At 43.0% G+C, this 14,141-nt stretch overlaps 1 protein-coding gene across 1 annotated transcript in view; it reads left to right on the top strand.

Annotated features, from left to right (window-relative positions):
• FREM3 (FRAS1 related extracellular matrix 3) overlaps positions 1-14,141 on the top strand; it is a 70,228-nt gene that overhangs the window by 53,425 nt on the left and 2,662 nt on the right. The window contains 12 exon segments of the mRNA XM_026087542.1: positions 582-740; positions 2,541-2,844; positions 4,969-5,099; positions 5,478-5,810; positions 7,308-7,500; positions 8,274-8,378; positions 8,636-8,763; positions 9,700-9,725; positions 9,727-9,832; positions 11,875-12,001; positions 12,978-13,165; positions 13,253-13,399. Of these exon segments, the coding sequence (XP_025943327.1) occupies positions 582-740; positions 2,541-2,844; positions 4,969-5,099; positions 5,478-5,810; positions 7,308-7,500; positions 8,274-8,378; positions 8,636-8,763; positions 9,700-9,725; positions 9,727-9,832; positions 11,875-12,001; positions 12,978-13,165; positions 13,253-13,399 (1,947 nt within the window).

Below are 14,141 nucleotides of genomic sequence, written 5' to 3' on the forward strand. Positions count from 1 at the left end.
YAGACTCATTACAAAGAAAAGGCTATATTGGTCCCTTTCTAAACATGTGGAAAGGGGACAGATGGACATAGATTAACCTGCCATTTCTTCCTTTATTTAGAGAGCATACTAAGTGCTAGAGCTACGGCAGTTTGGAAGCACACAGCCTGACATTTTGGTCTATATTTAAGACAGAATTTGACTTGACCATCAGCAACTTCCTATGTATACCATGTATCTCATACCATGACAAATTTTTAGGCCAGTATTTTAAATTCAAAGGTCCTAAAACTCTAACCTTCAGCATCTATATTTAAATGACTAAAATAGCCATTAAAATGGCTAATTTTGTTTCGCTTTTGCTAGTGTTTGGGGAATTTATTCTTTCTTACTATTTAGCTAGTTGTAGATGAACAGATTTTAAATGGAAAACCTACAAAAACCATGGAGGAGAGAACTCTTCTTAATACAGGTCACAGTTTTATCAAGAAACAGTGGATAAAATCAGAAGTTTGGTGACAGAAATTAAGTTGCAGGCACTGCTTCTTCCTCCATCCCTCGTTTTCAGCAGTAAACATAACCTTTTCTCTCTCTCAGTTCAGATGAGTAAAGCTATTGTGTACATTGAAGAAGTGGACAGCATTGCAGATGTGACGTTCCCAGCTGTGCCCCAGGTTGTCTCACTTCTGATGTATGATGATACTTCTAAAAGCAAAGAAAATCCACACCCTCTGACCAGCTATCCTGTTGTGTGTGTAACGGTAAGACCTGCTTCTGTGTGCTTTTGTCCAGATTACTAATTCCATGCTCTGGAGCACCAAAAAAAAGTAAAAAGTACTCATTTCTGGAAAACGACAACTAAAAGTAGCAGCCTGTTACTGCTTGCTATTACTAAACTTGACTGAGATTGGAGAGAGCCTGGATGTTGGCGGCTTTTTTTCATTTTGTTCTAAACTCTCCAAACTCTGTGCCACAAACACATGGATTGCTTAGAGTATTCTACTACAGTGACTTTAATGTTGTAGGAAGACTATCAAACATGGCCAGATATTTGGGTGCTTGGTACAGAATTCTGTGAGTTATAAGGAGAATCAGCCATCAATAATGAAGTTAGTTTATCATTAGTGCAATGAATTCTAGGCTGATTTTATTCAGCACCCCCATGTGAATGCTGGATTCCCTTGGCATATGGGGAAACTGAGGCTGAAAAGGGCCTGCACTGCACCAAGCTGAGGGTGCAATGCTGAAGTGCTTGGACCTCTTGCACCTGCTGTGAAGGGAGTGGGTGTCTGCAGAGCTCAGCTGGGGCTGTCTGCGAGCTCACTGCCCCCAGCAGTGCACCCCCTGCTCTGCAGAGTCATCAGCACAGGGTGCACAGGGGTACCTCACCTTCCAGCTCCACATCCAGCCTCTTCGCTTTAACCACAGGGGAAATAAGTGTGAGGTGTAAGATGTCATGCAGAAGTGTCAGAGGCACTTGTTTGAGTCACCTGCTGCCCTAACTCTGGGAACAAGAGCTTCCAAGAGAGGGTCAGTAACGCTCCTAACCCTGCAACAGCTGTTTCTGCAGGGGGTATCTCTCACTGGCCTAAATAGGTCTTTGGTACTGGACTGTGCTGTCAAAGTAATAACCAGTTCCAGGGGATGCCTGGCATGCATAGAGTTAGGGCCAGAAAAAATAAGAGTTTTCTAAATCCAAAGCTGAGCAGGCTGGAAGGTGAGGAGGAGCTGAGCACTGCCAAATGTGGACCACAGCTGGACGGTACAGAGTTTTCCAGAAACGGTTTCTATCATTGGCTTTGTGAGCAGAGCTGTGCTGTGAGCAGTAAATTTTACCAAACTTGTCTGAACAGCTTCTGGTATCAGCCATCTGTCCCAGGAGGCTGCTGTCCTAGACAGAGCTGGCTGAGGGACACATGCTTGTGTATATGCTGGTTCTGTGTAAGGTCAGGTGTTTTAAACCATTAATAAAAGTAGGTTTTGAGTAAAAAAGCTGAATTTTGCACTAATAAAAGGCATATATGTATCTTTACTCCTGGTTGATTCTGCCGTGGGAGCAACAACAAACTGTTGGGAAGGGAGCAGCTGTAACTGTGGCAGCTTGTTGACAGGGGAAAATGAATTGAGGCTATTCATTTTATGTTTCTGACAGTTCCTAATCTATTAGGGTGGTTCACACTGGAATTTCCAAACAAGGGTGTCTGAATTTGGGAAACTTGACCCAGTTTTGAGCTGGTCAAATAAGTGGTCAGGTTTTGGAGTTAGCAACAGTATTTTTCAGAGTTGCATGGTCAGAGGTGACAAATACACGAGTCAAAACAGCAGCTCACAGCTATCCAGGTTTTTTTGTTTGGTCTTGGTTTTTAATAAAATAAAAGCTGGCTTTCATTCCTATCCCCTCAATTAAGAGGAAAATAGTCTGCATAAATGTGTTATTTTGTTGTTACATTTCTAGTAAGAAGCATGGTGCTGTTGGAAAATACTTAACATTTTGGTTGCCTGGAGCAGGCACAAGTAAGTACAGATAACCCCATTTATTTTGTATATATGCCAGCCTGTAGGCATGTAATCCCAAGTATTCAGACTACGACAAGACTGGATCCATCTGTGCCACAGAAAACATCAATGATACTCTGACCCTGTACCGCTGGCTTGTCAGTGCTCCAAGTGGCAGCGATGGTGTCACCAGCCCAATGAGGGAAGTGGATGCCAACACTTTTTTTACCAACACCAAATCCATCTCCCTGGACTCTATATACTTCCAAGCAGGCTCCAGGCTTCAGTGTGCAGCACAAGCTGTGAATGCCAACGGTGATGCAGGTCTGGAGCTGCTGAGTCCAATTTATACAGTAAGCAGAGAGGAAGGTGAGTGGTCATGACAGGAAGATAGTAGCCTTTCTTGGGCAAAGATAAATTAGTGCTTGCAGCTGATGGAGGTCTGCTATGGGGTGTTTCCTTCTAGGACTTTAGTGCTCATATGTCAGTTATATTTATTTTTGCCATATACAGGACTGTTGCTAGTGAACGGCAAGAGCGTCACATAATTGCATCATCAGCTTTGGTATTTCAGGAGTTTGTACCCATCATAGCTCGTGTGTAAATAATGGGAGGGTGTATGGTGATAATGATTTTTACACCTAATTTGACTAGAGACTCAAGCAGAATTTGACTGCCTCAGTCTTCAATCCTTTACTTTTCTTAAKGTACATATGCATGCATGCACTTCTGTTTCCATGCGGTATCAGTTTAAACATCACAGCTACTCACATCAAGAGCAGAGTGTAGCTGTGTTGAGTTTGATATCATCTAAAGACCTGCAGACTAGAGCCAGTTAAAATATAGGTGCTGGGAAAGGGTGGGGGCCTGAAATCCTCAAGGAAATTCAGATGTTGCAGCACTGTCTGTATAACTGGTGCATCCTGATGCCCAGAGACATTCACAGCCTTGTGTGAAGCACCCAGCACATCTAAACTGTGCATGGAAAGAGGTAGAAATTTGAGGAAGGAACTCTCTGAAGCCAAAAAGAGACTTGGGACCTGCAAAAAATAAGTTGAAAATGCTGCGAACTAAGCCGATGCCTCTCAGAAAGTAGGGAGCCGCCCTAATTCTGGGCTAAAGATGGACCATATCCCTCAGGTTTCTTAGCTGTGATCATTCTCTAAATTTATATGTTTAAACTGTTGCTTTTTCTCAGAAAATCAGGTTGAGGAAAATGTACTTTTGTGCTCAACCACTTAGTGGCTAGAACTGTTACTTGAGAGGTGAATTACTTTAAAGTCCTGTTCTGCCCAAATTAAAGCAGGAGCTTGACTTTTCTGACACCCGAACTGTTGTGTATTTGGGGCGTAAGTGTTCCTCTGTATCTCTGGACTAAATTGTTTGTTTTGGAATTGGTAATGCAATACTGACTGGGTGAGAGAAGCACTACCCCCCCTCCCCCCCCGATTACATGAGGGAGTCAGACTGTGTTTCACACACGCTTTTCTCAACCTCAGCTGCACAGTTCAGTGCTTCTGCTGCATCTGGCTGTGTTCCTTCCCCATGTCCTCCAGCCACAGTGCAAGACCCCCAGGAAGAATTAGACTGTGAAAAGAACTGGAAAAGCTTCCTGATACCAGGGTATTAGTGCTGTTGTAGCTGTGGTGGTCTGTCAGAAAGACAAGACAAAATTTGTGGATAGAGGCGGCAGTTTTTGTTAGGATCACAAGTTGCTTTTGAGCATACGATCCAGGACTGAAATCCATCAGGATTTTAGACAGTTGTGTTCTTACTTGATGGCTGAAAAGTAGCTCCCTCAGGACTTTCCATACTTACAAAATTAGGCAGTAGCTTGTGAAGGTTCCCTGGGTCTTCCAAGTGTTAGGTTTGCCCTAAAGTGGCAATTATGTATCTTAGCTCCTTTGTGCATTTATCACTACAGACCTAAAGTGTTTGGTCTTTGTGTAATTTGATTAGGAATTATCTTTGTTTTTCTGATTGATGAAGAGAACCCAAAATATCTCTCTAGTATAAGTGGTGGAGCCCGCAGAACAGTGGGCCTGTGTATTTTAGTTAGCTATGGTCTGCAAGATGGTAGCTCTGTTTCAGCAGCCTATTCTTTGTGGCAAGAGCTCAACTGCAGTTGCGAGCTACCCAGCCCTTCACCCCAATGAGTGCTGGCTGCCAAGGTAAATGCTGGTGTGGTGTTGCCATCTCTACTTTTCTAGGGAGGAAGGACAAACACTCATCACAAAGCGGGTCAGGTTCCTCAGCCATCGCTGGAGAATGAAGGTTTTCCATGCTGCTTTCCCTGCCTCTCTGAAAAGGACATGCCCTGCTACAGACACTACATGGATACTTGAGGCCTTGGCCCTAGGGGTTACAGTAGGCAACATGCGCAGAGCTGTATTGTTCTAACCTGGCTCTATGGACAGACATCTCCAAGCTTCTCAAGACAGAGATAGCACAATTCATCAGATGTCTCACAGTTCATCTTTTCCCTTTGCTCAGGTCTTTGTCAACCTCACATCCCAGGAACAGTGGGAGCAGAACCTTTCTCCACTAAAATATGCTACATGGGTCCAGATGATCCTGACTATCCCAATCTGATCCGATTAACAGTCACTATGCCCCATATGGACGGTAAGCACTGAGTGGCCAGAGTAGCCTCTTATTTAACACACATTGCTTTGGACTTTTCCTCTCCGACGGATTTGTCTCTCAAAGTAAAAGCAGTATTTTGGTTCTGACCAGGAATAGGCCAGAATGCTCTGAACATGCTTAGCAGACGTGTTCAAACACAGCAGTTGTTTGCTGCATTGCATTAAATCATGAATGATCTGTGTTTAAGCAACAACTTAACCAATTGCAAAGTTAATGTATGGATGAAACCTTGGACATCCTAATCTCTTACATTTCCAGACTCCAGCACTAAAAATATGTTCACAAGCAGATAATGAATACTTTGGATGTTCCCTTCCATTCAGGATGCTAATGGATCATGTGGCTTCTGTGTTTCWGGAATGTTGCCAGTTATCTCCACACGCCCCTTATCCAACTTTGAGCTAGCACTTAGTCCAGATGGCACTCGCGTGGGACACCACAAATGCTCCAACCTACTGGACTATGATGAGATCCAAACCAAACATGGCTTTATAAGAAAGGGAAATAAGAATCCCAAAGTGATTGGAGAAACATCACCTTACCAGTATAGCAGTGCTCTGCGATCTGCTAAAACCTTGCGTTTCTACCGGAACCTCAACCTCGAGGCTTGCCTTTGGGAGTTCAACAGTTACTATGATATGTCTGAGCTGCTCACTGACTGCGGTGGCTCCATTGGCACAGATGGGCAGGTGTGTGACACTGAAGCACCTTTCTCTCCCAGCACTAGTCTTTGGAAGAACAAGTCCAAGCAAAAAGTGTTTCTAAGGATTATACGAGAAAGGGTTTAGTCACTATGCAGACAGTTTGATACATGTTTCCTTAGCATAAATGTTTTAGAAGTACAGACTTGTTCCTATGCACTGTATTTCTCTGCCCAGGCATGATTCATTTTTCTTCCCTGTAATTGAGCACAGCTAATTGAGCTGCTGTTCTTAGCCTGGATTTTTAGAAACTCTGCTTTTTTGACTCAAAGAGCTTTTCCAGACTGTTCATGCTCTTGTGCTGGGAGCCAAATTCCATGTCTCAGTGAATGCAAAGAAGAGACTATAGCCTTATGGCCTTACAGAAGTAAACTGTATGTGTAAGGTATGTTATTGACCCTCTATGGGTATTCTAAGGATATAGAAAGAAGTGCTTTAAAAAACCCTGTAGTTCTTAAATTAGAAGCTCCATTTTAAAATTGGCCGATGTACAGTGCAGCTATTTCAGGATTTGGGCAGAGCTGTCAAACAGGTGAGATTGTATAAATAAAAGGTTGGTTGATAAGGAAAAAAAAAATTATACCCAAAATGTGGATTTCTACCCTCCTGAGTAAAATAGGCCACCTCTCCAGATCTTTGCTATGAATTACTTCAGCATTGACCACAGAGCAGGCATGGTCGCTCCCCTGAACAGTGTTCAACAGCACGTTGCAGTTACTTAGAAAGTAACCCAATGCACAAGGGCCCTGTAGCAATTGCGTCCACGTTAGGGGTAATTCCAGGGGGCTGTAGAGCAATACTGCCTTGAATCAGTCCTGTTTCAGCCGCTTGATCACTTTGCCATTTCTGTAAGTGCTAAACTGTTACCTTTTCAACTGATACTCAGTATCTAAAGAATATTATTTACTGATTATCTGCTTGGCCATCTCTTTCTGTCTGCTTGGTAGATGAAAGGGGGAGAGAAGGGGGATAGAGAGGGAGAGAGAGAACTCTATAACTCAGACTGTAGTCAGTGTCAGCAGTGTGCCAGGGTGCCAAAATCTATTGAGCTTAGTCTATTGTGAAGGTAAGTGTTACTTATAAGATTGATTTATGAATATGGATTTGATTCCTTAACACCCTAGGAAGCTGGTGGTTCTGATCTGGAATTTTCTTTTAGGCCACCTTTGATTTCCGTGGAGTTTGTTTAGGAGGCTATTTTCTGCTCCCAAGTAAAGCAAAAGCTTTGCCAGACCTTTTTTTTTTTTTTTTTTCCTTTGGAGAGGCACTAGCACTGTTATGTTGGCAAAGATTTGGAGACACTATCAAGTAAGGTTGTGTGCAGGATAAGGAAAAAAAAGTGATGTCAATAAAGAGATGAAAAATATTTCCATGCAGGTTTTTTGCTTAGATTTAAAGAATGCAATTCATGAGAATGCAAGGTTTGCAGTAAAGCTCACTTCTTTCAGATTGCATGTGGTAACCCTGTACTTCAATGTTTTTCAGGTCTTAAATCTGGTGCAGTCATATGTCACACTGCGGGTGCCCCTTTATGTCTCCTATGTCTTCCACTCCCCTGCTGCAGTTGGTGGCTGGCAGCATTTTGACTTGCAGTCTGAACTGAGACTCACCTTTGTGTACAACACTGCTATCCTGTGGAAAGATGGGATAGGCAGCCCTCCTGAATCACAGATTCAAGGTGAGCTGTTCCTTCATTTTTAAACTCCACCCTACTCCACTTTCTGCTGGTGGGAGCCATGTAGTCAATAAAGATGCTTTTTAGCCTTGAGAATCTCATACATAGTAACAGCAAGCCTGACTCCCCCACTTAAAACATGTACTCAAAGGACCATGATGTTTGTTTTTTAATGCCATATGTTATTAAATTAGATGTACTGAATCTTTCCCCAAGTGCATGCTGCTTTTAATCTATCAAAAATTAGACAAATTAGTGCACAAATCAACTCTAAAGCAGGTATTCTTATGGGGGTTAGACTCCAGTGCTGAATTGGTACAGAGTTACAGAGCAGTAGAAGCATATATGTATAGCCCTGTGCAGTGGAAGTGTCTGAACGCCTGCAAAAGGGACCTTTCCGGAGCAAGTAGCCTTGGTGTCTGTGTGAGGGGGAAAAAGGTCGTAGACTCCATCCTTTTCCTGCCTGCACTCTGTTACATCAGCATATGCGGATATACTTCAGGTGAGTCTGGTCTTATGCCAGCACAAGGGAGAAAAAAATGTGTCCTGGTGGAGAAGACTGTCAGCTGGTATAAATCAGTGTATTTCTTCTGAAGTTGGTGGGTCTGGAGATGTGTCAAAACAACCAGCATGACAGGTTTTAATTTCTCCAAAGAGCATCAGAGCTTTGGTAAAGTGTTTCAGATCTCCAGGTACAGAAAATATCTAAAGAGACTTTCTTTAAAAATGTACGCTGGAAATGTCAGTGGTAAGCACTGTGGTTTTTTCCTCACTAGGATCCCTCTATCTCACGAGTATGTGGATCAATGACAAAGGGCGACTAGTGGTGAACTTCCGAACGGAGATTCGGTTCCGGGGCCAGCTGGTCATGTCTCACCCAGGTACGTACCTGGCCTGTCTGCCTGCACTAGCCAGGGTGTCTCTAGCAATGTCTACCCTGCAGAGGGGAAAGGTATTTTACAGCAAAAGGTTTGTCTCAGCGTAGAAGGGAAATAAGTAACGAAGGCACTTTCTTTTCTGGAACATTAGTTAATTCCTTTCTGCTCTCTTGTTTCTTTGCTTATGTGTGCTGTTTTTATACCATGCCAGACATTAGTATTAATTATGGCAAATTATAATTTGCCTTTTGTTCTTTCAGGAACATCTCTGTCATCGATGGTGATGTCTGCTGACCACCCTGGCCTCACATTTACACTCAGTCTGTTACGAAGTGAGCCGACCTTCCATCAGCCTGTGCAGCAGTGGAGTTTTATTTCTGACTTTGCTGTGAGTTTACATTCAGACTTGAACATAGGGAAGCAAAGGGAACTGTCAGTTTTTAATATACTTTCTATGCAGTCATCTGCACTGTAAGATCAGTCGGCATCAGCTCATTTGGGTAGAATCATATGTAGTAGCCCTGACCACTCACCACTCTGTATTTTCATTATATAATGAACAGTCAGTCCCTGGTGTCCTTGGGTTTCAAGTCCAAAGGCCTGAATCCCTGCTACCGCTAATGCTAGTGGACACCATGCATTAAGCAGGCCAGTGCTGGAGCTGTGGCCTCTCTTGAAGAATTTGCCTTTATGAGAAACGTTATCTCCCTCAGCGTTGTCAGGAAACTGTGATCCAAGAGCTGCTGCTGCTGTTCTTAGAGGCAGGGTCTTCTCCCATGTGCAACAAAGTTTCTTAGCTCCTGCTGAGCTCAGGAGTCAGCGGGAACCACTGTGCCCCAGGAGCCTGTGCCTCTAAAATAAGGCAAAAGAGGCCTGCTCAAAGTATCTTGTTTCTGCGAGAGAGATGTAACCCAGCTGCTCAGCTCTCACTGAGCTGGCAAGAAGGGGGCTATTTGCATTCGCACAGAAAAGGTGGCAGAAATCATCTCCCCTTCAGACAAGTTTAGTATGTTAGATCTGGGCAAATTTGGCATGTTTGATTCCCACCACTACCGAGGCAAGGCCTCAAAGGCCTCTTAGTAGGTATGTGTTATTGGTCCTCATTTTACAGAGTAGAAGAGAGGCAGCGTGTGTTAGTGCCTTGCCTATGCTGTAGAAGTGCACCAACAGTGCTGGTGCAGGCACTTTCTGAAGTGAAGCACCAGGTTTGTGAAAGTGTTTAGGTTGCTGATGGGAATTCAGCTTGGCCTCAGGGGCAGCACGAGCTGAAAAAGTGCTTGTTCAGAGACTGTGGAGAATGCTCACTTCTCCAATCTTTTCCCAGGTATGCGATTACTCAGGTACTTACACTGAAATTTATCCCCTGTACTGCTGCGCCCAGCCAGCAATATGCCCTTCCTGTCATCTGCAACCCACAGGAGCCAATTGCCTTTGACATGGACATCAGGTTCCAGCAGGTACAGCATTTTCCTTAGGACTTGCATTTTTTTTCCACAAAACTTTAATGGGCAAAACTGGCTGAAAACAAATTTAGGCTGGAGGGCAGGTGTTCTGTAACAACTGAAAGAGATGTTCTGGCATAAGTAGTCCGGTACCTGCTGTCAGGAGAAAATAACTGGAGCACATCAGATGGCTTCAGATGGAGCTTTTAACAGTGTTTTTAGACTGCTAGAAATCTCAGTTTCTTAGGTGAGATAAATCAAACTAAGTGATTTTTTTTCAATAATTAAACTCTTATTTTTCCATTTATTTACCTCATAGTCCATCCTATTCCTGACTCCCTGGCTAGGTACCTACTACCTTTTTGAGGAGAGAGGAATATTACTTCAAAGATTGTTTTCATGAGGAATGCTGTAGTCCCAAAGTTGATTTTTAAAGCTGCAAATCAATGTAATAGAATTATATTGAGAAGGTCTTTTTCTAAACCAGTGAGAAACACTTCATTCAGAATTAGTGGCTGTGTGAAAATTTTCCTGTATATATTAAAGCAAAAAAAATGCAGCCCACCAAGTAGTGCTAACTTAACACTGCAGAATGGTATAGAGGCCAGATTTTCCTTTGCTGTTAGTATGAGGAATGACTTAGCCTTTGGAGCTTGAGGACTCTAAATGTGAGATTTAACTTCAAACAGACATGCCGGACCTTTGAAAACCTCTTAGAATAACATTGCATCCTTCAGTCGGTGCATGAATTACCTGACGTTTTCTTCAAAAGCACGGGGTGCTTCAGAGGACTAGTCAGTGTCAGCCAGAGCTGCTCAACCTTTTCTGAACCTTAGAGCTCTTCTTTAGTGTACTGCTTAGACATCCACTTTTCATTATCCAGTTTTGACTGCCTTGGCAAGTGTAGAGACAACTGTATTACGCACAAATTAACTGAATGTCTCAATCTTGTTTGCTCAAAATAGTTGGTGTGGAATTGAAATGTAATTTTAATTTAAAAATACCACTTCATCAATAGTCTTCATGCTGCCACCTTGTAACACAGGAAATGAATGCTACACAGGAAAAGGAAAATGATTTGGTGCAGAGGTGAATAACTGTGGTTGTGGTGACACTTTCGTATTTGCATTAATTTCACTCTTCTTTGAATATAATCACACCCTTATATTATCACTAGAGGTTGCGTTTATTGTGGTCAGCAAATAAGATCTTACCTAGAGACATGAGAAACCATGAGGCTGTTTAATTTCTTACCTTATTTCTGTGATGGGGAGTCGTTGACCCTGTGCTTGTCCCAGCATCGTGCGCCCAGGGGTTCGGTAGTGCCCCAGAGAGCCAGCTTTGCAGAGTGCGCATGCTGAAGGCTCCCTGCCTGCTCCCTCCCAAATACTCTCTGGGCCATGGTGGCCCTGCAGCCGTATGAGCAGTGGGGGAGGCAGAAAGGTGGTGGCTGGCAGTGACCTGCTGTCACCCTGGAGTTTAATCTGCTCGCAGGCCACTTCCCAGTTGTCTCCAGGTGTGGGCCATTGGCCAGGTTGCATATCCTGGCAAACTGCACATGGCCTTCAAGTCCCAAAGGGAACAGCTGCCCAGAGCGTCTGGGACACTGGGTGGCAGCAGATGAGGTTTTTCATCCTGAGATTGCTGGTGTGACTGTGAGGATTGTCATTTAGGTGAAATGAGGTGGTGTTGGTCCAGGTTCTGGGCTTGATCCAGTTTTATTAGCCTCCTGCTCACAGCCCTGTTCTCTCAGTAACTTTCGCATGTGCCACTGAAAAATATATTGCTGGCCTGTAGCTGAGGAAACAGATATCGGCTGTGCACTTGGCACTGTATTTTACTTAGAAACCTTGAAATAAAGCACAGTTGGGTGTTTTAATGGGCCATGGTAAGAATCAGAGAATAGGAGATACTGTGCGTAGGAGTGATGTTTAGAAGTCCTGGGTACTACTGAAAGGCTTGATGGGCACATCACTACTATGGCAGTGGTGAACAATGAGCTTTGTAAAGCTAAAGCTGAGATGCTTTTCATCGTTTGATTTTGCTTTTCCCCACAGGTCAGTGACCCAGTGGCAGCAGAGTTCAGTCTAAACACTCAAATGTTCCTGCTGTCCAAACAGGAGCTTTGGATATCTGATGGGTCAGTGGGATTTGGTGATGGCACTGATGTGGCTTTTACTGAAGGTATTAAAAAAAAATAAAAAAATCAGTTGTGCATTCAGCCTATTGTGAAGGCTAAAAGCAGCACCACTTTTAACAAGCCCCAACTATGTATTTTGCTAGTTTTTCTAACCCCTTTTAGCAACACATTTGTTTTGTGTACATGCATTTCCATTGCAAAAAGGTAAAATATCGAAGCAGTAAAGTATGATGTGATTTAGTATAACTGAAAGAGGCTTTGGTTCTGTTTATGGGATCTGATGGGAAAAGAATTCAAAGGTAGGTGCAGAGTTTAGGTGCCTGAACCTGACATTGCAGTTCTGCAAAAACCCTTGCTCAACTACTGCATAATCACAGATTCCTCTCGCCCTGGTTGTTTGGCTTTGAAGCTGCCCGGGCTTGAACTTTTTGCCCTGTTTTGACAGGGCTAAGTAGTTTCAGTGCTTAGTTCATTCTCGTCAGAAACGTAGAAATTGGATTTGGTTGGCTACAGCCAAGCTGCTCATTCAGACTCTCTTGCTTTTTGAGTTTTGCCCAAGACAGGTGTTCCCATGCGCTGTACTCACTGTCCGCCTGGAGCTGTGATCAGGTGCAGTATTGGACCAGAAGTAATTTTGTTTTTAATGGGTCCCTTATTTGAGGTATTGGTCTGAAACCCAAATGCTCTGTTAGGAACTTTATTTTGTTTGATATAATAGTGAGCAGATTGGGTAACTTTTTGTGTGTGAATATGGGTTGCCCTCTAGTGAAGAGAAAGGAAAAGCTTGCTTGAAAAGGGCTGCATTGTAAGACCCGCAGGTCAGTCCAAACTGTAACAGAGAAAACACTAAAGCCCATGATAAATTACTAGTAACAGTCTTGGAACTTACTGTCTTCATGTGCAAAGGGAAATACACCCAAAGCTAGGTAATTTTTAACAATACAGTCACAATGGTTTGGTAATATGCTGCTTTTATAAATTGACTAGTATAATATAATACGTATGACTCTGGTTTGCTAGGATCTGAAATCTATGGCCGAGTGATGGTGGATCCAGTTCAGAACCTCGGCAACTCCTTCAGCTGCACCATCGAGAAGGTGTTCCTTTGCACCGGCGCTGACGGGTACGTGCCAAAGTACAGTCCAGACAATCAGGAGTACGGCTGTCTGGCTGACTTGCCTTCCCTCTTGTACAGATTCAAGATCCTGGTATGTAAATTAAGAGTTCACATAGCATGCCTTTTCGGGTTGCTGATTTCCAGGTGAATCTGGAAATACTAAACTTATTCCTTTTAGGACAAAGCTCAACCTGAGACCCAAGCAAGAGTCTTTGGAGACCTGGAATTTCATGCTACGCTAGCAGTTGATCATGCAGATGCTTTTCCTTTAGTAAAACAGCCTGGCTCTGATGGTTTCAGCCTATCATCTGCTCCACTCTTCCAGGTAAGTTATCTGATATCGCAGAAACGTTCTTTCATGGTAAAAGAAGCCTGAAGTGGAGAAAAGAAGATACTGGTAATCATGGGCTCTGAGATAGTGCTTTTTCTGTCATTCTCAAATATTTTAGATAAGAACCAACTAAAATTTGGACAGCCTTATTTGGAAGAGCTTTTTTAATACATGACATTGGTCCTTATTTTTCTTTAGATTTCTGACTTAAGCAACATGTTTACTTTGTTCCCTCCTGCTAACAGCGTAGAGACCATGACAGCATTGCTTTGTAATACAGAGGTACTCTTCTGCAGCCTTGCTGTTTTTGAGGACATGTACACCTGTGACTGAGGGCAGAAGTCACTGGTTTAGCTTACCATGGGGACCTTTTTACAGAGGAGAAAACTAAGAAATTGGATTGAGTTTTCTTGCAACTGGAAAAAAACTGGAAAAAAATGGTAATCTGTTCATATACGGTATGAAATAAAAAGAACAACTATGCTTCCTGTTTTAAGTCAGACAAATGTCTGGAATTAAGAGATTTGAATTTATTTGGTTCTCCTAAGGTGGGGTTTAGGCTGAGTTCTCACCTAAATTAAGACCAGCCTATGCTAGGTAGTTGCAATAGCCTTCCTACATAAACACTGGAAAGAACTAGGCACTTAGAAGACACAGTTTTATCTGACCTACGTTAGAAGTCTGCATTAAGAAAAGATAAATCTTACCTCCAAGTGTCTATTTCTGCCATTAAATG

Source organism: Apteryx rowi, unplaced genomic scaffold, assembly GCF_003343035.1.
Source record: "Apteryx rowi isolate R43461 unplaced genomic scaffold, aptRow1 scaffold_72, whole genome shotgun sequence".
Taxonomy (NCBI): domain Eukaryota; kingdom Metazoa; phylum Chordata; class Aves; order Apterygiformes; family Apterygidae; genus Apteryx; species Apteryx rowi.